Here is a 23,836-nt window from a genome sequence, read left to right as displayed (position 1 = left end):
TTTAACTTAGAACTTATCATGTTAACTGAATGAGATGATTTTCAACCACATAATATATACAGCTTGCTCTAAACCATAAGTTCAAACATCTTTCTTACTTTCTTAAACTCCATGCCCGGACAAACATCACATAGATTGGGACGGAGGGAGCATTAGTTAATCATAATCAGTAACAAAGTTGCATATGAAAGACACGTCATGCGTTTATATGTTTGGTGTAAACAGCAGGCGTAAGAAGTATTTTTCAACATTGCATGGCCATTTGCTGCTGAATGTAGTTACTCAACATACACATCAGAGTATTGCATTGTAGAACACTCTCTGCAGGTACAATTATCTAAGCCAACAAAGGATCTACTGGTTCATTAAGATAATTGACCAACCTTAAGAGGGCTTTTTGCTCACCTTCAATGCACCAACTATTGTGTTATTATACTTGTGAAGGGTGAGTAGTGAAGAGAGAGAGGTGAAAATTTCAAAATCTAAAAGATGATTATTATCATCCTAAGCAGCATTGGATGCATTACTATGCAAAAATGGAGGAAGATGATGCTCTAAAACAGCCAATAATTCTCTTCCTTGGTTTACCTCTTCCAGCACTATACCGTCGAGCCTTTTTGCTGCTTCCACAAGTTGCCCCCTAAGTCTTTGTGATAACAAACAACCCCTTGCCTCGACACATTCTCTATACAGTGGCAGGTATGCTATTGCTATCCTCAAAGGCCCCGGAATGTCCCTCAAACACACGGGAGATTCTCCCCATTTCAAAATACGCACGAGGTTGCAGTAGTGTTCTTGTCCTTGCCTTAGTCCATCTGAGAAAGCAGCTTCCGACCAATGCTCCCGAAGGAAAGACCTGAGCTCGGGAGCGACTGCCTCATCATCGGACTTAGCGATGCTATCCGCGACAGCATAAGTTGCAGCAGGATCGCCGAGGAAGTCTGAACTTAGGAGAAATGCTACTCCATCAAGGGACCCGCTACTTCTTTCACCAGCAGCCTTAAGAATCTCGATGCTCAGGGCAGCAAGAATATGCTGAGGAACGTGCGGGAGGAGATATTCAGCAACTTCAACCTGACTACTGGAGGTAGCAGCTGTGAGGGCCAGACATAGTTCCATGTCTCGGCAACCTCTTTTGACAAACCAGTCAACTACTTGCATGCAGCCCCGTTCGGCAGCTCTCATCAAAGGTCCCAAGAATTGCATTGCGTTCCCTTCTTCAACTAAACATTCCATAGTTCCAATTTTACCATAATGGGAAGCAAATCCCAGAGCTAGGTCGACATCAACATCCAAGCTATTTCTTTGAGCAATCTATAACAGAAAACAACCAAGCAAAAATGAGCATGATAGACAGCTCTACTCTCCAAATATGCCGGGAGAAAATAACACATCAACAAAAAAGTAAGAAATATCAATGTAAACATTTGTTCCAAAAGTCTAGCCCCAGCAATCATACAAAGAAATGGTCAAAAGAAGCATTACGAGTAACAATAACACCAAGAGTGACCAGAACGAAATACAAACCCAATAAGACTGCCACAAAACAAGAACAGTCCAGACATTATACAAGTTTACCAGCATCATAATTATGTCATCAGAACATGGAGCATAAGTGAGCTGAAGTAGTAAAAGATTACAATAGTAGGATATTCTTGATAATAAAAACCAAACTGTTTATCAGTTGCCAAGGAAAATAAATATGTTACACCTTGATCAATAATTTAAGTCAAATAACCCCTCCCCCGCGCAATCACTTAACTGGACTACCACCAAATCTCCAAAGCTAGAATAGCTTACAAAGACATAGTAATGCACAGTGACTGAACATTAATGCCAGCTTCTCCTTTGCCAAATTAAATGAACTTTGGCATACAAAAAGCTAGCTCATTTTCCTATTTTACCCTTTTGAAAAGGAAAAAAACATGCCACTATGCCAGTTTATAAATTAGTTGGATGTTATAATCCAAGAGGAAAAAACTTTAATTTCCATAAACAATATCTGAGGGTTTGCAATTATATACTAATAACCAAGTTAATATTTGCTCTTCAATTTTCTCTAACAGAGCTTAAATATTTGTTCTTCATTTTGTCAGTCCTACTCTGGTAATGAACATACTCTTAACACACACACTAAATCACCACTTTATGGGATGTGAAGCAGAGAAAGCAGAAAGATGATGTGGTTCCTAAATGTTTAGGCTTCTGAAAGGACATTGTTGAATTCAAAGGAGAAAGAGGAGCTGTTGATATCAATGGCTACAGAGGGGTGACATTACAAGTCAAGGATTTCAAAGCCAGAGTCACAAGGTTAAAATCTAGGAAATAAGGACATCAAATTTTAAGTGATTTAGCATTCAGTGTCAACCAATGTCTTAGTATGCTGGTGTATGAATTAAAGCACCTCACAACCGGAGCATAGCTCCATGCTTATACCTAATTCAGAGCTTTAGCACACCTCTGATGACACTGCAAAAACCAAATCTCCAATTTCCTTCACTAGATTGATTTCTAAGTAGAAGGAAGAAAGGATACAACCCATCGGAAGAAAAAAATACTAGGTGTTTTTTTCTCATCTACCTTGGTGGGTAGCGTTACCTAGAGCTACCTGGCAGCAGGTACCCAGTGGAATAGTGCGCGCAAGTTGGCCCGGTCACCACTGTTATTTAAAAAGAAAAAAATAACAAAAGAGACTTTGCTAGTACTCTTTTTTTTTTTTTTTTTTTTTTTTTTGAAACTGGTACTATTAGACTTTGCTAGTACTCTTTTTTACCGTAGGGAGATTAGGCTATTTCATTGAGGCATTAAATTTATATTTTAACTTTTATTCTCTCTTTAAATTACTTTGGATGCTTTCTTAATCTTTATAGTGATGCTCGCATATTGAACTCTAAAATTAGTGATGTCTGAACCTAAAAATTTGATGGAAAATGTCACTCAAATCTCTTGCTTGATAGTCAAAATGTCTATTTGCACCATATGCAATGAGTTATATATAAAACCTTACAATTCCTACTCAAGCCATGTCCTCACTTTGAAAATCTGTGTTCTTAATGTTTGTCCGTATCCAACACAATGTCCAGCGAATATTGTAGTATATTGGCGGTGCTACTGTGAGAGGTTGACAACCAGCATAAAAACAGTCTAACTATGATGAATCTTCTGAATAAGTAATTCGTTAGAATATACCTATTTTCAAACCTCAATGTTATGGATTAACACATGTTAGAAAGTTAGTAAAGGTAATGAGTCTCGTGCAAGAATGCTTTATTACAAAGGCTAAAAGATACCAATCTAATGTAAGTTTCAAGCGACTTTCCAAAAGCAAAAGTAAAAACATAAATTGTAATTTGTAAACGCTAGTATACCTGCAAGAGAATGCGGACAAGCTCAGTGCTTCCAAAACGCGATGCTTCAAGAAAGCATTGATTGACATTGTCTGCACCGCCCTCCACCAACATGCCAAGCAATCCTTGGATTGCAGTAGCTGAAATACCTGATGCCCAGCCAGGATCAAATGAAGTAGAGAAGAGTGTAAGCGGGAAGCAAGCTGCATCAAATGCCTCTGTGAAGTCCTTTCCTGTAAGGTGGTTCCCAGCAAGATCGAGGAAGGTCTTGAAAGCCGACAACTGTAGTTGTATTTCAAAAGCAGCATTCTGCCCATCCCTATCCCTGTTCCCTTGGCAGCGGGAATGGAAACCAATGCATTTTAAAGCCCATTCAGTGAACTTCTGGACCTTAGCACCAGCTTCTGCCTTCAAAATTTCATCCCCATTGCACTCTTTAAGTCGTTCATGCAACCTGCGAATATTAGTTGTGAAAATTCAACATTGAGTGACAAAAGCATCCAGCATAAGGTATACAGCTAGACATCAAGCAAATAAGGGACGGGAAGAACAAAATCAATATGAAGAGTTATTACACATTGAAATCCCAAGCATGAAGATCAGAACAACCTCAACAAGTAACCCCATTAAAGAAATTATAACAACAGACAAGCAAACTATATAAAGATTCTTTTCTTTACCTTACCAATAGAAAGATGCAGGTTCTTAATGCTTACAATGCCTGGAAAAGACTGAGTATAAATTTCAGCATTAAGAATCTGGGTTAATATGAAATTTCACAGATTGTTCGAGGCTGAGAAGCTAGTAAGATGCTCTGTCAAGTGAACGAATATGACCCTTAGGGTCAGTAAAAAAACATGCCAGCAAGAAATTAGATTCATAAGAAAATCTTTCTAGACCTATGCCAAGAAAGACATCCAGCGAATACAAAAGCATCTCCTTTTCTACATTTTTGGTATACCTCTTGTGAATGGGCTTTGCCACTTTTTTAATGAAATTGATCTTACTTTATCAAAAACAGAGACGGGGAAACATCGAACAGAAAATTGAATGTCCTTTGTACTTTTCTACCATCACATAACCATCAAAGACCAAATTCAAGTTAATAGAGAAAAGTCGTAATTCAATCACATAAATGATGTTGAGGGAAAAAGGCAAAACATATCTGACCTTTGTGCCATTACAGTCACAGTATCAGCGAGGCTCACGGTTCGACTCTGGCAAGCAGAAACACAAGAAGCAAGAAACGAAGTCCTTAGAGCTGCCCGCGTGAAATCAAAGGCACCATTAGAAATGATCTTCTTAATCAACCCTGTTATCCCATACAACTCTTGTTGCGTACTTAAAAACCATATCGAATCTAAAGCAATGCACAACGCATCATTTAGAGTTTGGGGATCTGCCAGTAGAATCAAACTCTCGGCAAGCTCCCAATCATGGCAACTCACGGCACCTTGAAACAACCGACCTAACTCGATCCTCTCTTGTCTATTAAGCTTCTTATCATGCCCAGACTTCTCGTTCTTTCCAATCTCACCACCGTCTGAACTACTAGCCAATCTGGATTTAAGTTTATTAACTCCACAATTACAAGTGGATGATCTAAAGTCCTTACTTACAAGCGGAGATTCTCTCGAAAACACCACGTTATTACCATTATTGCTTCCTTCACCATTCTCTGATGAAGGAAAAACTACAATCTCATTGCTTACACCACAAGATTCAACTTCCATCTCGAAACACTGAGACTCTTCTCCATTAATCTTGATCCCATTCTCTAAGTTTTCACTTCCCGCAACAAAAACTACTCTATCTTCTTCCATTTTTTTTAGACCAATCAATCCAACACCCCAAAAACTAAACAATCAATTCTTCCAAGAAACACCCATAAGCCAAAACAAGCTCAAGAATCCACTCAAAATCACAAAACTCAAACAAAGCCTCCACCTTTAGCAAATTTTACACAATACCCAAAGTTGGTTTTTTTTTTTTTTCCTCTCTTTTTTAAACCAATGAAAGATCCAACTCCATCAAACAAAAAAAGACACCTTTACATCCATTTCAACAACAGCAAAAGGATTAAAGAAACCCCAAATCAACATATAACAACAAATTATATGTTACCTTAAAACCCCTTTACCATCATCAACAATAAAAACAAATCCACCACCAAACCTACAAAGACAACAGATTTCTCATCAGCTACATAAAGGGTGTACAAAAATGCAAAAATTAAACCAAAACATTAAAAGAAACATTTCAACTTAACATACAGATTTTCTTAAAAAAAAATACCAAAAAAAATTTAAAAAAACATACATAATAGAATTAATTACCAGAAAAAAGGGGTTGGTGAAAGGACAAAATAATGGAGAAGAGAAAATTATTTAAATTAAAGAAAGAGAGGAAAACCTGATAATAATAATTAGTGGGGGAGAAAGTGAGAAAAGAAAACCCTTTGGCTCTTGTTGTTCTTGGATGGTTAAGAGTATTTTGCTTTTTTATGTGTTTCCATCTTTCTTTCTTTTTTCTATTTATTTTTCTATCTGCAATTTGTTTTATTTCAGATTTTTCTTTCTTCATGGAATCTTACTGCCTTTATACCCCACAGAATAATAAGATTTTAAAACAGGAGAATTAAATCTTATGGAATCAGTTTATTTTAATTGAACAGTAGGCACTGTCATCTTGTGCTTTACATGTATAATATTCGAATGAATTTAACTTTTTTGCACTAGTAATACGTAATTCTTATATTAAATACAACAACAACACAACAACGTACCCCACGTAATTCCACAAATTTAACTTTTTTTGCACTAGTAATAGTATTTATTACAACAACAACACGCAGATATCCCATAATGGATTTGAGTCTGTTGATAGTATTTATGCAGATATGCAGACCTTATCCCTATTTTTTGTGAGTAGAAATACTATTTTTATGTGATACACGTTTTTTTTTAATCTGTACAAAAAAAATTATATTTAAAAATAATTTAACTTAAAATTTTTTTTTTTACCCTTAATAAAATGATTTACAACCACGCATATATCTATGACTTATTATATATCACAAGTTTCAAAAAGTGTTCATTTCTTTCTTAAACCGCATGACTAGTCAAACTATACCACAGGATATATTGCAAAAAGAATGATTAATTGGTTATATAATAAAAGGCAAGTACATATATTAATAAATTATTTATATTGCATAATAAATTAAACAATCTTTCTCTTTTTTAGGTCGAGCCTCGTCCATTTCCAAGAATAATTTTTACATCTCATTTTGGTTAAACAAATCTTTGATACATTTCTAAAAGAAAAAAAAATAGTTATTCTATTATATTCACGAAAGGGAAGAAATGTCTTTTTTAACTTTCACCAGAATAATATAATGGAGGACAGCACAAATAATTTCCTTGAATATATAAAAGCTTTTTTATATATACAAAAATAAAAATTTCAGATGTCATGGTTCTTTTTAATAATATGCTTGAAGATTGTGATGAAAAGGAAAAGAGAAAACTACAAATTAAATTGGACGGACAAGAGTGGAATGCGTCATGAAAGTGAGAGTTCCCCTTACTGTAACAACACACCACAAAAGGTTGCCCCCTTAATGGGCCCCACTTCTCCCCACCCCACATCCCACTACAATCATTACACTAACCCCTACCTCTTGTCTCTCTTTTTTTTTTTTTTTTTGATTTTTTCCCGTCATAAATAATGTGATGCACTTTAATTGAACATCAAATTTAAAAAGAAAGATAAAAGTTTGAAAATTATTATTTATAACAAGGCATAAATATTTGTATGATTAAATTATTTTATAAGAATGAAATAGTTATTAAGTATCAAATAATATCTTTTACGCAAATTAAAAAAAAATGCATCACATAACGAAAACTCATGAATCATAAAGTCCTTCTCTCAAAAATTATATTCCTACTTTATATGTATTCTTTTTGAAAATTAATTTTTAACTTTCTTTATTGACTTTTTAGGGGTCGTTTGGTTCAAAGACAAGTTATACATGGATTAATAGCGCAGGGATTAGTAATATAGGGATTATTTTTGTTGGGTGTTTGGTTCATTGCACTAAAATTGGACACAAAAGATACCATTTGAATATTTATTTATTTTTAAAACTTAAGAAATAATTTGCTACAATTATAACCTTGAATGCTTGGCCTTTATAGGTTTCTTGGAACAAAACAAGGCTAATTTTGTCATTTTAGTTTTTTATCCATGAATAAGATAATAAACTTTGGTGTATTAAATAATCCATGTATTAGTTATACATGTCCCAACATGTCAACCAAACATGATATAAAATAACATCACATCTAATACCATGACTATTTTAGCTAAGGCCTCCTGCCAAACAAGCTCTTAGTGTCATAAGATTAGTCTTTTTTTTTTAGTTTTCAACTCGATATCCCCTACCCGTATTAGAGCGCGATTACATCCGAACTAGCGTTAAGGAACATTTGAGGAAACTGCTCCTAACACATCCTTTGACAGTAGTCATTTAGAGGGAGGCGTATTTACAAGATAAATATAATATTCTATAAAAAAGAAAATTATTTGTAACGTTATTTTTCAATAACTTATCTGACTAATTCATACATTAAATTGACATTTAAAAATATATACTATCAAAAGATATGAATTAAGTAAAATATATTAAATGGTAAATATTTTTTAATTCTATTAACTGAAAAAGGAAATCAATTAAAGAGAATTGTAATTATCGAAACGCAAAGTAAGACAAACTTAAAGGTTAATACATATTAAATAAAAAAAAATATATAGTGAGTTGCAAGCTTTTAAGCTTCTATTACTTGGATGAAAGAAAATTAGTTAAATAGATTTGTTTTTTTCACTTTGAAACGAAAAATAAGACAAATTAATAGGTTGTGAGAGTAATTATGGTCGTAAAAGTGCATCGTAACCAACACAATGGGACAAAGTAGACTTTGCTGTGATGGGGTTATTCTTGGAATTCTACATAGAGAAAAAGAGTAAGAATCATTTCTAGAATCATTTCTCTTTTTTATTTTGGTTTTATTATTATTATATATCCACCTCCATTTTAAGTAGGTCCCAAAGCATCTATAATCGTTTAAGTAGTAACGTTACTAATTGTATTAAAGTATGATATTCATAGGGATTAGTAGCTGAGATCAATGGTACTTGCACAATTTTTATAATGGAGTAGTATTTTTCAAGTTTATTTAATAAAAAATATTTTAATGAGCTAGGGCATGTAGAACATTGACTACACTTGTTGCTTCACTAGAACTTTAACACAACTCAGGCAATTTTTTTTTGGATGTGATGGCAACTTCTCATCACTATTTTATTCTCTATGATAAAAAGTCGGTTTCGTCCTCTTGTCGTATTTGAAAAGGCCAAGATTTTGGTGACACAAGTGAGGGCTTTCTAGTAATAGTAGGCATTAACATTGGGTCATGTTAATCTGGGCCAGAATCCTAACAAGCATTCTATGGGCTTATCCGCTCGTACCATTTTTTTTTTGGGAGAATAACGTATGTATACGTAAGAATAGGGTGTAATTACAAAATATGACGGTACTTTTCAGTTTACAAAAATAACAATAGATATCTTATAAAATATATATGAAATTTTTCTCTCAAGACCTAAAAAATTGCTCAAGTTTTGTGTATGAAAACTGAATGAAATGAGTATATCTGGCTCGAGGCTTAAAATTTTTGCTCAATATTATGTGTATAAAAACTGTGTGAAATATGTATATCTCGCTCAAGGCTTAGAATTCTCACATTTTTCGTGCTTAAAAATTGTATAAAAATGGTATGAAATATGTATATAACTGTATAAAATTTATGTTAGGTTTTTGGAAATGTAATACAACTACAACAATATTGTATACAACTTTTATACAATATTCATGCAAATTTAATACAATCTTGAATTTCTCTTCGAAATTCGGATGAAAGTTAATCGAACTACAACATTGTATACAACTTTTATATAATATTAATACAAAATTTTCTTCTTATTAAATGTACAGAAAGAGAATAACACTAAAAGGCTAATTTTACGCCTCCATTTCTCTGATTTTATGTCTTTGATTTCTGGATCTGAGAGAATAATGTTTGATTAGGGTTTGTGTTTTGATCCATAACCCAAAAAACTCATAAATGTAAGAAAGATCCAAAACTCAATAAATTCGAATAAAAAAATCCTATCTAAAGCAGTAGATCTTATCTAGAAAAGTAGCAAAAAATGAAGAAAGCAACAGATCTGCTTTCATCACTACAATCACCGTTCTCACTCAAATCAGATGAATCAATAGATCTAAAGGAGAATCTCAGTGGTTCCGAATCACATCCAAACTTTAACAAATAGGATCGAAAACACTGTTAATACACGAAAATGACGATGAACAGTAAGAGTGGTGAAGAAGTGGTTTGAAGAAGACGAAATTGTGTATTTTGTTGATGAAATTGTGATTTAAAAATTGAGAGAATATCACATTAAGAATATTTCTGTAGAGAGAGAAATATTTTGAAAAGAGATGGAATTAAATGAATAACTGCCTAGAATTCAATACAAAATCAGATCCCTAAATTTTAGCACCAAATCGTGGGTCTTTGCATAACCTAAATCTGGTATGTTTTGTAATTAGCTTGTTATGTTTTATAAATAAGGAAAAATATTCCTATATTTTGTGATCTTAACCAGTATTATTAGGTCATTTTCCCTTTCTTTTTTTTTTCTTTTTTTTGTGCGGATTGTCCTTCATTTGGGGTGGTCTTTAATTTTTGTCCTTCAAATTGATGGTCTTTAAGTTTTATCCCTCGCCTAACACCCCGAAGTTATGGGTTCAAACCTCAACTCAGTAAAACAAAAAACAAAAAATTGCAAGGCAGACTTGAGGCAGAATTTTGCAAATCTTTCCAGCGAAATTCTGCCTTGGGCCGCACAGGCAGAATTTGCATAGGTAGAAATTCTGCATGTGCCATATAAATTCTGCCAGGCAAAATTTCTTCTTGAAGGGCAAAATTTAAAGACCACCATTTTAAGAGGTAAAAATTAAAGACCATACACACACCCCCGAAAAGGGAAATCCTGCAAATTTCCCTACCATTTTCGTGTCCTTATATTTGGAAGTTACCATTTTTCAAAGAAAATAATACAAAATTTTACATGGTATAGCTAACATTTACTAGTTATTTATCATTTTTTGTGTTGATTGCCCTTCAAAAGCACTGGTCTTTAATTTTTACCCCTCAAATTGGTGATCTTTAATTTTTATCTTTCGCCTAATGCCCCAAGTTTCTAGGTTCGAACCCCAGCTCAGTAAAAAAAATGAAGGAATTTCGCAAGACAGAGTTTTGCATGCACTCTACCTCCGATAGAATTTTAAATGCAAAACTCTACCTACAGGTAGAGTTTTGCATGCACAGCTCTCCCTACAGACAGAGTTTGCAAAACTTCACCTCACATGCAAAACTCTGCCTGCAGGCAGAGTTTTACATTCGGGCTGCAGGCAGAGTTTTACATTCGGGCTGCAGGCAGAGTTTTACATTTGGGTATAAGGCAAAACTCTACCTTAAGGGAGAGTTTGCCTCAAAACTCTACTAGTCAAGCTACTTCGATCGGTGAGTTCGGACCGCAAACTCTACAGAAGGTAGAAAATTGCACTGAGGCGAGGAATTTTACATCTCTGCCTTGTGAATCCAAACTCTACCTTTCAATTTTTTTTTTTTTTTACTGAGCGAGGGTTCGAACCCGAAACCAAGGGTTTCTAACGAAGGGCAAAAATTAAAGACCACCCCAAAATAAGGGCATTCCTGCGAATTGCCCGTTATTTATCATTCACATCTATAGTTTGAAATAATTATAACAAGTAGCTCATATTTGTATTTTATAGCAAATTTACTAACCGCACACAATTTTCATATCTCTCCCTCCTCCTCACAACCCTAAAAATCATCTTCTCTCCCAAAATCAATCTGTCGCCGCCACCATATCGCTGCCAGACCACCGTTGTGCCGCCACCGTTGAGAATACAGTGTAATATTTCTATTTCCGCTTGTATTTCAGTAATCCGAAGGAGAATTTTTTTACAAATCCTTGTATTTTTTTATTTTTTGTTGTTTGTATCCTCGTATACATTGTATTTCGTTTGAATTGTATCCATGGATATAGACGAATTGATGTCATGAATACACCAAATCATTTTTCTATGAACTGTATTCATGAATACATGCGAATTGAATATAATATAAAAGTATCTATGAATGCTAAATTCAACAGAATTGAACACAGTGAATTGAATACGGCCGAATTGAATACAGTGTAAAAGTAGCTACAAATGATAAATACAACCGAATTGAATATATTATAAAAGTATTTACGAATGGTAAATAGTGAAACTATAGCTAAGCCTTGTAAATTGCGTCCACAGTATCGTCATTTATGAAAATTTCTCAACTTTTAAAGAATTACCTACCCAACATTAATATTTTACCTACCAATATCTATTTATAATGCTACCTACTGTTACCTTATTCATATTTCTGAGACCATCTAGCTCTCCACCATTTTTCAAGCTCAATAATGATGAATTCTCAAAAATCCCATGTCAAGCACCTTAAATTAGCTCGAAATGCAATAAAATTACAGTATGGACTTCCCAATGCTACCAGAAACAATATTTGGGACACACACTTCAAATAAAACAACAAATCTACAAGTTGAAAGTTTAGATTCAAGAGCTTCAAGCTCAATATTGATAGGTCTCCGATTTTCTCCACCTAAATCATCCCAGCAATAGTTGTTTCCTTCCTTAATCAACACCAAATGAAAATCAAAAGTTAAATTTTTAATTATTCCACCATGAATAATATAGCTTCCAATGCTAGAAGTTAAAGAAAATGATATTGATTTGAAAAAAATGCAACAGATAATCTAAAAAAGCGAAGTATTTAGAGAAGAACTCACTAGAATTTCGATTATTCCACCAGTGATGAATATAACGTTACTGAAATTACAGTAATAGTTTAAGTATATTATTGTAGCATATTGTATACTAGTGCAAAAATTATTGCATTATTGTTGCATACCATTAAAGTTACAACATGTGATTGTATACCTTGAAGTATAGAACCTAAATATCTATTGCGTATTTTGTAAATACCTTTCCTTAAATAGTTCTACAAGGTAATATTTTTAAAATGTGTATTTTTCATATAATTTTCTTTTTGAAATGCTATGGTATTTCGCATAACATTTCCTACAAAGTAAGAGTGAAGACTTAGATAGCCAGTTAAACTTGACATATTTTGTAACTTAACTAATTATCATATAAACATTTTTTTGCGCGGATTGTCCTTCATTTGGGGTGGTCTTTAATTTTTGCCCTTCAAATTGGTGGTCTTTAAGTTTTCTTTCTTCGCCTAATACCCCAAGGTTGTCATCTCAGTGAAAAAAAAAATCGCAAGGTTTAATTTTGCAAAATTCTGCCCATGCAAATTCTGCCTTAAGGCCATTTTTTAAATTTTTTTTAACTGAGTGAGAGTTCGAACCAGAAACCAAGGGATTTTTAGCGAAGGGCAAAAGTTAAAGACCACCAATTTGAGGGGCAAAAATGAAAGACCACCCCTAGCGAAGGGCAATCCTGCAAATTGCGCCCATACAAACCCCTCAATTCATATGAGGTCTGCCTCTTAAACGCTTAAGAGCCTGTTTGAATGGGCTTATGACTTTTGACTTATAAGCCAAAAGTCATAAGTTAGAACTTATAAGCCAAAAGCTGTAAGTTAGGAATTATAACTTCTGGCTTTTGACTTTATTTTTGTCATTTTATCTTAAAAGCAAGTTTTTAAAGCATTTTTTTATTTTACTCAAATACTACAAAAGTTTAAAAACTATTTTGGCTTAAAAGCACCTAAAATAAGCCAACCCAAACAGGCTCTGAGTCCTAAAATCTCAATGCGTGAACTATTAACGTGGTTGACAATCAGTGAAGTAAACAGTGACTAACACGTGTAATTTCAATGAAAAACATTGACAAGTTTATTTCTAAAAAACTAAAGAAATACAACTAAAGTCCTCCTCACCAGGTCTTTTTCTTTGGGTTGTAAATTTTACACCATTTTTTTACTCTTTGGTTTTCTTTCCTATCCTAGATGAATCTTAGAGGCAGAAAAAGGCCAAACTAATTAAGTTTATATTGCGTTAATGACAATGTTTAAATTTGAAGTGTTAAATCAGTTTTCAAATGCCAAAAGGTTTATAAACAGATTAAAAGCAACTTGGTGTTGCGTATTTTCAAGATAAATTCTCAGACTCAATATCTTGGGCCTCAAGCCCAACTGACTTTTTAAATCTTGATGCCCTTTTATATTTTTATTTATGCTCTTTAATTTTTACACAGCATAATCCCATTAAAACCCTTTCTAGGCCCTTTTCCAAACATCTCACGAATTTGGATATTTTGCTCGTTTCAATATTTGTTTTTATGTTGAATTGATATCTTTGTCTTTGTTTTTTATATTTAATTTATCCTTTTCGGCATGATTTTTTGAACTTTAGTTTCGTTCCCCATGTATATATTCGGTTTTTTGAATGGTTGAATGTCGTAATATGTTTTAGTTAATTTTGATATGCGTTTTGGTTTTCTCTTTGTTGAATCTTTGAAGTTTTGTGTGACAATTTGTTTTTATGTTGTTCTTGTTGTTTTTGTTTAATAATCTAGGTTTTGTGAAGAATGTGTTTGTCTGAGGCAACCGTATGCTTGGTCCCCGCAGTTGTTGCTTTTTGGCGAAGTTATCGGTTCTAGATAAAATTCATGAAAAAATTTATGTGTGTCTTGGTTTTTTGGTGTTGTATTGTTAATAATTTTGGTTTTTATGCAATCTTTATGTGTTTTGGTGTTGTTTTGTTAATAATGTTGGCCTTTTATGCAATCTTATGTGTTTTGGTTGTTTCTTCTATTATGCGAGTATTTGTGTACCCGATCTAAGGGGCCGATTTTTTTATCATGGTATATGTTAATTATTTTCATTCTCATTTTTGGTTTATTCTTATGTAAACCTCTTGGTTTACATTGACATTAATTTTTCTTTTATAGGAGGAACATCCTTGGTTAAGTTTGAACATTGGGTTGAAGGAGGTGGCATGTGGAGTGGTGATTTTCATTTTCGGAGTTTGATTTTGTCCTTTTTGAGTGTCTCTCGGTGGAGTTGTTGAAAAAAGGGTGTGTTTGGACGGAGTTTATGGATTTGGTTGATGTCCGCCCGAGTGATAGTATTTTCCATTGCTTGATCTTATCGCAACTTTCATCTAGTAATGATAGTGCGTTAAAGTTTAAGATTTTTGATCGCGTGTGTGTATTTGATTCCGAGTCTTTCCGTCTTATTCTTTGGGTTGGATTCTTGTGTTGGCGATTTTAGTGTTGTGTCTAGCGGACCAAATAGATTGTTGAGACTTTATTTTCCACTAAGGTTGTGTGTAGGAGTTTTTTGCATCAAGTCAAGTAATCGAGTGGTTTTTTTTTTTACTCGGTCTATATATATTGGAATTTTGCATAATTCCAGAAATGTGTTGTTAAAGGTCATCTAATGAAGATAAAGATGCTTGAGTGTCTTATCCTAACTTTTAACCGGTCGATTCGTGGTTGTGTGAAGACTTTAACTTTGCTTATATGATTGTGGTTTCCCTTACGCTTTAAATGTGTGGTTGTTTGAAGTTTTCCATCTTTCGAGGGTTTTCAAGTTTTCATTTTTCTCCTCGTATGTTGTCTTGGGGTCTTCAAAACGAGTTGATTAACCCCAAATTTCTTCCGTATTAGAAAAAGTATGTGTTTTTTTGTTGATGTTCTTTTTCTTGGTTCTTTTTCCCTCTTGTTATTTTTTGTGTTTTTGTCTAATTGATGCGTTTATATTGTGTTATAGCGATTCAAGAAATTTACCATCTTTGTTGTTGTGCATTTGAAGGGCAAGTTCCTTTTGTGTTTTTGGTTGTTTAACTGAATCGAGTTAGAGGCCTTGTGGTAGAGTATTTTAGTAGGTGACACTTTTTCTGTTTTTGGTTATGGAAATTAAAGTTTAAAAAAAATATTTGGTTGATTTCACTTAAGTTGATTTGAATTTCTCCTTTCCAACACATCATTTAGATTTGCGAAACAAACTTATTTTAATTTAATGACATCAAAAGTAATGTGTTGTTTTATTGGACGGGGTGTTTTGTCTAGTGTGAAGAATCAACTTGATGATGAACGATCGATTGTCAATCAAGTAAATGGCTTTTATTTTTTAGGCCTTACGGTAGAGTATTTTGAGGTGACATTTTTGTATGTTTTGGTTTGCCCTGCAAACAAATACATTTTCTCCTTTCATATTTGGTCTTTGAAATTTGCTCTTCGCTAAAAATGATGCATTTTCTTATTGTGTCAAAGGAAAAATGTGGTATATCGTGGGAGAATGTAAAATGAGGGTATTAATTCCTATTCCATCGATGATCTAAAGCAATTTCTCACTATGTACTTCTTTGTTTTTATGATTGATGAGCGTAAATTGGTAGTTTATAAAAAAATCATAATGATGAAGTTCGCATTCTCGAGGCTCCTCTTTGTGGTATGATTGCAATTAACTCTAATTTCGACATATACTTGGGTCACTTTCAAACTTTATCTTTTTTAGCTTTTTCCATTGTTTTTTGTTGATTTTTATTTTTGTTTATTGTTTTTGGTTGTTCTAAAACATCTCTCTTTTATGACTTTCAAGAGATTATAATTGTGGTCGGTTTTTGATCTATATCTTTGATTAGTGGTGAAAATCCTGGCGATTGGGGTTGCGTTTGATGGACTACATGAAAGAAACAATCAATTTGGTTTGTCATGGGAAAGATAAAAGCTGAAAAAGGGTTCTGACACGCCACTGAAATGATTATCATGAGCATAACGATATGGAGTGTGAATATGACATGAAAAAGAGACAATATCTGAAGAAAGCAAAAAAATAGATAGTTTTAGTTGAGCAAGATCGTGAAGAAAGGAAAAAATAGTTTGTCTTAGTTATTTTTGCACTATGTAATTTTGTTTTTTTTGGTTGTGTTTTTTGTAAATGCAACTGAAAGTACGAGTTTGTTTTGTGTTATAAATTTCAAACCACCTTTGTAATTTGATGGTGTTCATTTTTAATCTCAACTTCTTGTCTCATAAAAGGCGCTATTTTGGGAAAATCCACACACACACACTTCATGGTTGTTATACCCGGCATAGTTTCTCGTTATGTAAATAGAAATTCCGGCAGAAATTAAGTTAAGAAAACTTGCCATAACCGGCAACAAAGACAAACCATTTGAAGTTATTTGACCCAAAAATTTATTGGGGATTATGTTGTAGTTGTTTTTTTGTTGAAAACCAAATTTATGGTGGTTATGTAATAGGAGCCACATACTTTGTCATTTATGAATGGTTAAATTAAATAGTTTGTTTGTGTTATAAATTTCAACTTTAATCCCCTTTTTGTAATTTGATGGTGTTAATTTTTAATCTAACTTATCTGTTCATAAAAGCCGTTATTTTGTTGAAAATCCAAGTTATGCCCTTTCCATCGCAACTTCATGGTGGTTTGTAATAGAATTTTGCCGGGGTCGGCATAGTTTCTCATTTTATAAATGTTACGATTCTAATTTAATTTCGGAAAAGTTGCCAAAACCAAGAACAAAGACAAACCCTTTGAAGTTATTGACCAGACAAAATGCATTTATTGGGGATTATTTGTGGGTTATTTTGTTGAAAACAAAAGTTATGCCATTTGCATCACAACTTTATGATGGTTATGTTATAACTACTTTGTCATTTTATTAATAGAAGTTCCGCCCTTTCGGGCGAAATTAAGTTCAGAGAAACAATTAGCAACAAAGACAAAAGAAGATAACAACTTAATAAAAGAAAATAATAAAAAGAAAAGTGAAACTTAGTGTTAATTGTATTGTGCCGAATGTTTTATCCAATTTTCCAGCATTTTAAAATGTTTTATAAGCAACAAAGCCCATAGTATAAATTTTACTAATATTGTTATGTCCCAAGGCATACATCTATTAAACTTAAGGATGTAGTATTTGAGATTAGTGGGAGGCATAAATTATAAGCTGATAATTAAATTTGATGATTTTTTTTTTCTTTTTCCTCAATGTTTTATGGTAGAGAATTGTAGATTTCATGTAGGGACATTTATCTCTTTCTCTTATATAGTTTTTTATTATCAAAATAAGATAACAACTTAGTAAAAGAAAATAATAAAAGAAAGAATGGACAGAAGAATAAATGTGTGATTGATGCTTGAAGTCTCAGTCTTAGTAATAGTTTTGCCATTTCTTTCAGGCAGAGTGCGCATTATGCATCAAGAATCATAAGATAAATTCATATTATATGATGTTAATCGTCTTAAAAGTAGGTTGCCCTAGTGTGTCCAAAGAACTTGCATCTATAGTACGTATGTGTACTTTGTCGATTTTTATACCTTTTTGTTTGTTTTCTTAAATGTCTTATTTTAACATCGGGCGGCATTATTTTAATATCCATAATGTTTTGTGGAATAATCCATGAGTCTTGATTTAATCGATAGTATTTCACCTTAAATCCAAATAAAATCAAAAGATATATTCAATTAGAGGCAAATGCGGGTGATTTATACTTCTACATACTTTTGCCTTCTCCGCATACTTTTTATGAAATAAACATTGAGATAATCTACTCTTTTGTAAATTGAACTTTTGATAGCATTAATGAATTTTTATTGATGATAATGCGAAGAATTTGGACTAATTTATACTTCTACATAAACCAACTTTTGCCTTCTCCGGCATACTTGTTATGAAATTGGTTCAAAACATTGCCGTTAACGGCATAATCTACTCTTTTGTAAATTGAACTTTTGCCTCCTAAATAATGAATTTTTGTTTTTGATGATAATTCAATTGTTTTTGGTTAAAAAAATTAAAAAAATGAAAACCTCCTCTACCTTCATCCAAATAAAATCAAATGCCGCACTTATTCCAATTAGAGGATTGACTCAATCGACTGATTTATACTTCTACAAAATAACTTTTTTGCCTTCTCCTAAGCATACTTTTTATGAAATTGGTTCAAAACATTCTTTATACTCTACTCTTTTGTAAATTGAACTTTTGCCTCCTGGCATAATGAATTTTTGTTTTCTTCGATGATAAAAATTGTTTTTGGTTAAAAAAAATTAAAAAAATGAAAACCTCCTCTACCTTCATCCAAATAAAATCAAATGCACGCTTATTATTAGAGGAATATATTACATAAAACTAGTAACTTTTGCCTTCTCCGGCATACTTTTTATGAAATTGGTTCAAAACATTGCCGTTAACGGCATATACTCTTTTATAAATTGAACTTTTGCCTCCTCCGGCATAATGAATTTTTGTTTTTGATGATATAATCGGACTAATTTATACTTCTACATAAACCAGAACTTTTGCCTTCTCCGCATACTTGTTATGAAATTGGTTCAAAACATTGCCGTTAACGGCATAATCTACTCTTTTGTAAATTGAACTTTTGCCTCCTATATTTACCTTAATTCAAGTTTAAATCGATAAGCATTACGATTTAAATTGAATTTACTATAATTACAATTTCAAGTAAATAAGCATTGTATACTAATTTAATTAAGGTATAAAGTAGTTAAAAAAAAAAAAGCATTAAATCCAATCGATTTTTTTTTGAATAAATCATGTCATCTTTTTAATAAAAAGATGATATTTTTCAAATATTAACCATCTAAACTCCATAAAAAAATTGAGTTGAATTAAGATTTGTACCTTTTACCGATATTGTAGCAAAAAAAAATCAATTATCTGGCTTGAAACAACGATTTGAATAATTTTGGTTTGGGAAAGTTGGCCGGGTTAACGAAAGGATTTGAGTTGTTGTGTTTTATATGTAACGGTTAGGGGTAGTAATGTCTTTTTACTATGTTAGTTTTGCTCGGAAGGGCAATAATTAAAGACCACCATTTTGAGGGGCAAAATCTAAAAAGCATTCGCGCCAATTGCCCCTTTATATGTACACAGCATAATAGAGGTCCAAACATCTCAAGGATAACATGGTTGATTGGGCAATTTGCACGACTGCCGTTATTCGGGGTTACCTTGAAAAAAAGTTGTATCAAAAATTAAAAAAAAAAATCGCAAGGTAGAGTTTTGCTACCTTCAGACAGAGTTTTGCCTTCAGGCATAAGGACTCTGCCTTCAGGCTTGGCAAACTCTGCCTTCAGGCTTGGCAAATTCTACCTTCAGGCAGAGTTTTGCCTTCACGCATAAGGCAAAACTACGCTAAGGTAGAGGTTTGCATTAAGGCGATTTTTTTTTTTACTCAGTTGGAATTTTGCATAATTCTGTCTTAAGGCCTAACTTTTAACCGAATAGGCCTAACTTTGCTATGAAACTCTGCATTGCGAATTTTTCTTTTTTACTGAGCCAGGATTTGAACCCCAAACCTCACGTATTAGGCAAAGGGCAAAAATTAAAGACCAGTGCATTTGAAGGGCAATCCGCACAAAAAAAATGTGGTTGATTTCACAAGTTGATTTGAACCCAACACATATTAGATTTGCAAAAGACAACGGACAATTTGCGCGATTGCCCTTATACGGGAGTGATCTTTAATTTTTGCCCCTCAAATTGATGGTCTTTAAATTTTGCTCTTCGCTAAAAACTTCTTGGTTCCGGGTTCCAACCCCCGCCCAGTCAAAAATTTTAAAAAAATCGCAAGGTAGAGTTTAGCTTGCAAAACTCTAATTTCAGGTAGAGTTTCAAACTTTACCTTAAGACATATATGCAAACTAAGGCATGCAAACTCGCCTTTAGGGCCTAATTTTGCTACGAAACTCTGCCTTGCAAAGTGTTTTTTTTTTTTTACTGTGCCAGGGTTCGAACAAAATTAAAGACCAGTGCCTTTGAAGGGAATCCACACACACACATGTTATACCCCATTTAAACGGGTTAAACTAGGTACAACATATTGGAAATTCCTAAATTGCTTTATTTTTAAGGAGTCGCCACCTAATTGGTTTTAAAGGTGAATTAGGGCACCTAATTATTAACTAAGGTAAAGCTAACTAAACCTTGTTAATGGTCTACTTAATGCTACGATTCTAGGTAAGGGTTCTAGGTTATCCTAAAGGGAAGGGGTTAGGCATCCTTTAGAATCCGTTAACTACGGTTATCCGGTCAAACTTAGGTTAACTATTTAAGACTAAATACAGTGTTTAAATTTTAAGAGACGAACTTATAATATTACTAAGATTTTAAAGGAAAATATATATAAAAATATGCTAAGGCTTCAAATAAGAATGTTATTTAAAATAAGACTTATAAAAGAAGGGTGTAAATGAAAATATAATAGTGCCATTTTAAAATAAGATTAATAATTTATATAGAGGAAATTTTAAAGTGTTATTTTAAAATAATGAAAGTATAATAATAAAATTGGCAAAATATGATAATGCGTATAAATATTTTTTTAAATTTAGGCAAATGCGGGTTTATGTAAGTATTTTGATAAACATTTGAGATAAACTAAATGTTGAAATATTACTTGATTTTGCGTTTTAGAAGTATATTTGAAATACAAAATAACTAACGAGTTTTCTTTATCTCTTATTATCTTTTGTTTTCATACAACTACATAGAAATATGAGGTAATTTTTTAAGCCATTGAGCAAAAAAAAAAAAAAATAGGTATATATCGAATTAATCTAAAACGTTTATAAAATATATTTGGATTAATCTTTGTATGTTAATGATATTTTAATCTTCCAAGATAATAATAATTATAACGTGATTCCTTTGATTCAAAATATACTATTTTTAAAAATCAATGGTTCCGAAAATAAATATCAAGATACTATAAATAATTTTAATGTAAAAAGAAGGAAAGTATAATTTATGGTATTAATTGAGTTTCTCTCTTAAATTTACTACCTATTACCCTAAAGCTAACCCACTAAATTCGCTAAGGTTCACCTAAATTAAGAAAATAAAACAAAATAAAAGGTTAGTCACATAACACAAGTTAAATACGCGACATAAAATAGAGATACGAGAAAATGCGATGAGATGGGCTTAGCCCATGTGAAATTTCTGCTGTCAATAGTTCATGCTATTGGGCCTGCTCAGAAATTCGGAATCAAATAAGTCGGCCCATTTAGGCCATTTGTTGCGGATCTGCTGCTGCTGATGGGCCACGGCCCAATATTTATTCCGTTTTTTTTGCTGTGCGGGCAGGGCTGGACACGAGGGAGGATACGTTGGGTTTTTAGCCCAACACCGAATGCGGAGGAAAACGAATCCCTCGGACTCGGGTGCGATGGTCATGCAAAAACGAAAGGAAAAAAGATTAGTATCCACTCATTGAGCAACATTAAACATGTAAAATATAAATTCAAATAAATCTGCAAATCGTGTATACTCTATGTTTATTTGAAATCTACCTCGTGTATACACATTCATAAGGATTCCACAGCTCGAGAAAGGATAACAAACAATGGTATTCAAGCTAGTTTATTTAATATTTAAACACTCAAAAGAAATAAACAGAGTGGTCATTTCTATAACATTGCTGAGATTTTAAAAATATGATTACTTCATGGTTTTAGGTGCAAAGAATGTCGGTTCAACGAATGGACAGCACCCAAAGTCCAAACTAATATTTGCTTAAATATATATAGAAGACAACGGAAGCTAATGACATTCTCGCAATTATGGTAACTAAAATAAGGAGAAGAAAAGTTACTGCTAGAAAGCTTCAATACTCTCTTTAGAGGGATGTATGGCAATAATCAGGTCACCATTTAAACAATTAACGCACATAAGAGAAAACCAGCAGTTTAGGGAGCAAACTAGACCAAATTCCACAGCTAGAGCAGGCTGGAATATACCCTCTTTCTTAACACAGATATCCAACCAGTTATTTTCCTTTTACATTGATTTATATGAGATCAAATTGGTCAAACTGGATTCATTAACATTCAAACAGAAGCTAAACTCAAAGAAAAGCATTTCAAACAATTAAGTATTGATCGACGTATCAATGATTCGACGACCAAACCATCAACAAACTCCTTCATACATTTGGACAATGTTCAATGCAGTAAATATTAGTCAAAGCAACAGGTATTTTCCCCTATATTCAGCAAGCTCAAAGAATGTCACAGCAACAACTTATCAATGCAGGATTTGCTTCTTTAAAACTCAACAACACCAACTGACCGCAGGGAAGTATTTTGACAAGGACAAGCCTTATGGACTATAGCTGATTCGGATTACGACCAAACAAGTATAGGTACGCCTCAAGTAATCAAAACTAGTCTTACCTTAAACATATATTAGTTCAAACAGACAGAGGGTTAAATCTACTGATTATGGAATCGAGCCAAGAAGCAATTAACCTGTTTCTAGAAAGAACTTAGTCTTTAGGATCAGTATCTTTCAATTTGCTTTCTTATATACATTAACAAGAGAAATAAAATACCAACCAAGCAATCTCTTTAAATTATACCATCTTAACAGCTAAAATCCCAACAGATTCACAAAAATTGCCTTTGAACACATAAATTTGTGGTCACATGAAAGAAAAATGAAAATAAACTCTTTACTTCCATAACTGAACTAAAGCTAACCATTTGAAAATATATGTCATATTATCGTTCGAAATCTACATCAAAAAAAGTATAAGGATAATTTTAAGCCTTCTACTAACCAAAGCTTAAAAGCAGCAAGAAAAACTGTTAACACTAATCAAATAGTCTTGTTAATTTCAACTAAGCAGAAACAGGGCTACAACGCTTATACAACGGAACTAAACCAAATTAAACAGAAAATAGAACTACAACACTAATGTAACAAAACTAGAGAAATACAGACCAAGCCGAGGAAAATGACGAACAGCTAAATTCCTATTTTTATGAGATCGGACAGCAAGTTTTAACACAACACTCAACTCTAAATTAAAAGCACGGCAAACACACAACAAGGAGTTCAAATATGCGTCGAAAATCGAAATAAATTAAAATGGAAAGGGGGAATCACACGGACCTTTTTCGGGAGCAGCGAAGTGGGGCTCGGGCTTCCAATATAACTCGAAACACTTCGAATTTCCAAACTTGTGTATGCTCGGACTCAAACGAACAACTCAAAATTAAAACAGAACAGGGTTTAGCGTTTTAAAACAATATTCGGAAAATTAACGATTAATATTTTAAAGGGGAATTTTGAGCAGCTATAGAACTCTTATTTTAGAGGGTGTCAGACTCTGATTTCTGGGGGATTCCTGCGGCTTAAAAAAAATGAAAAGGAAAACTTGCTTCTATTTTTAGGGAAATCCTCGGCTAAAGGACCTAACATTTCGAGGATTCAAGGTGACTCTAAACAGATTTCACTCCTAATTCTTTTTT

At 33.1% G+C, this 23,836-nt stretch overlaps 1 protein-coding gene across 2 annotated transcripts; it reads right to left on the bottom strand.

The window, feature by feature from the left end:
• Positions 1-231: 231 nt before the first annotated feature.
• LOC132056214 (ankyrin repeat protein SKIP35-like) lies at positions 232-5,917 on the bottom strand. Of its 2 annotated transcripts, none has more exons than XM_059448309.1 (4): positions 5,760-5,917; positions 4,518-5,522; positions 3,369-3,801; positions 232-1,314 (listed from the first exon to the last, which is right to left on the bottom strand). In XM_059448309.1, exons 2-4 carry the CDS (start codon positions 5,168-5,170, stop codon positions 505-507), a joined length of 1,896 nt encoding a protein of 631 aa, XP_059304292.1. In that variant the 5' UTR covers positions 5,171-5,522; positions 5,760-5,917; the 3' UTR covers positions 232-504. The 2 variants fall into 2 exon arrangements, with proteins under 2 accessions (XP_059304292.1, XP_059304299.1); XM_059448316.1 differs by having other exon boundaries at positions 5,684-5,874.
• Between the last annotated feature and the right edge of the window lie 17,919 nt (positions 5,918-23,836).

The sequence above is a fragment of the Lycium ferocissimum genome, chromosome 1 (assembly GCF_029784015.1).
Source record: "Lycium ferocissimum isolate CSIRO_LF1 chromosome 1, AGI_CSIRO_Lferr_CH_V1, whole genome shotgun sequence".
NCBI lineage: Eukaryota > Viridiplantae > Streptophyta > Magnoliopsida > Solanales > Solanaceae > Lycium > Lycium ferocissimum.
The sequence above is the reverse complement of the archived record's forward strand: the minus strand, read 5'-3'. Positions and strand labels throughout refer to the sequence as shown.

Bases quoted from the DNA above. Each gene is read 5' to 3' on its own strand.
- LOC132056214 (XM_059448309.1), bottom strand. From the start codon at position 5,170: ATGGAAGAAGATAGAGTAGTTTTTGTTGCGGGAAGTGAAAACTTAGAG. The intron at 3,802-4,517 runs GTCAGATATGTT...TAATATTCGCAG, and splicing joins GTGACTGTAATGGCACAAAG to GTTGCATGAACGACTTAAAG. The intron at 1,315-3,368 runs GTATACTAGCGT...TTTCTGTTATAG, and splicing joins TTGTCCGCATTCTCTTGCAG to ATTGCTCAAAGAAATAGCTT.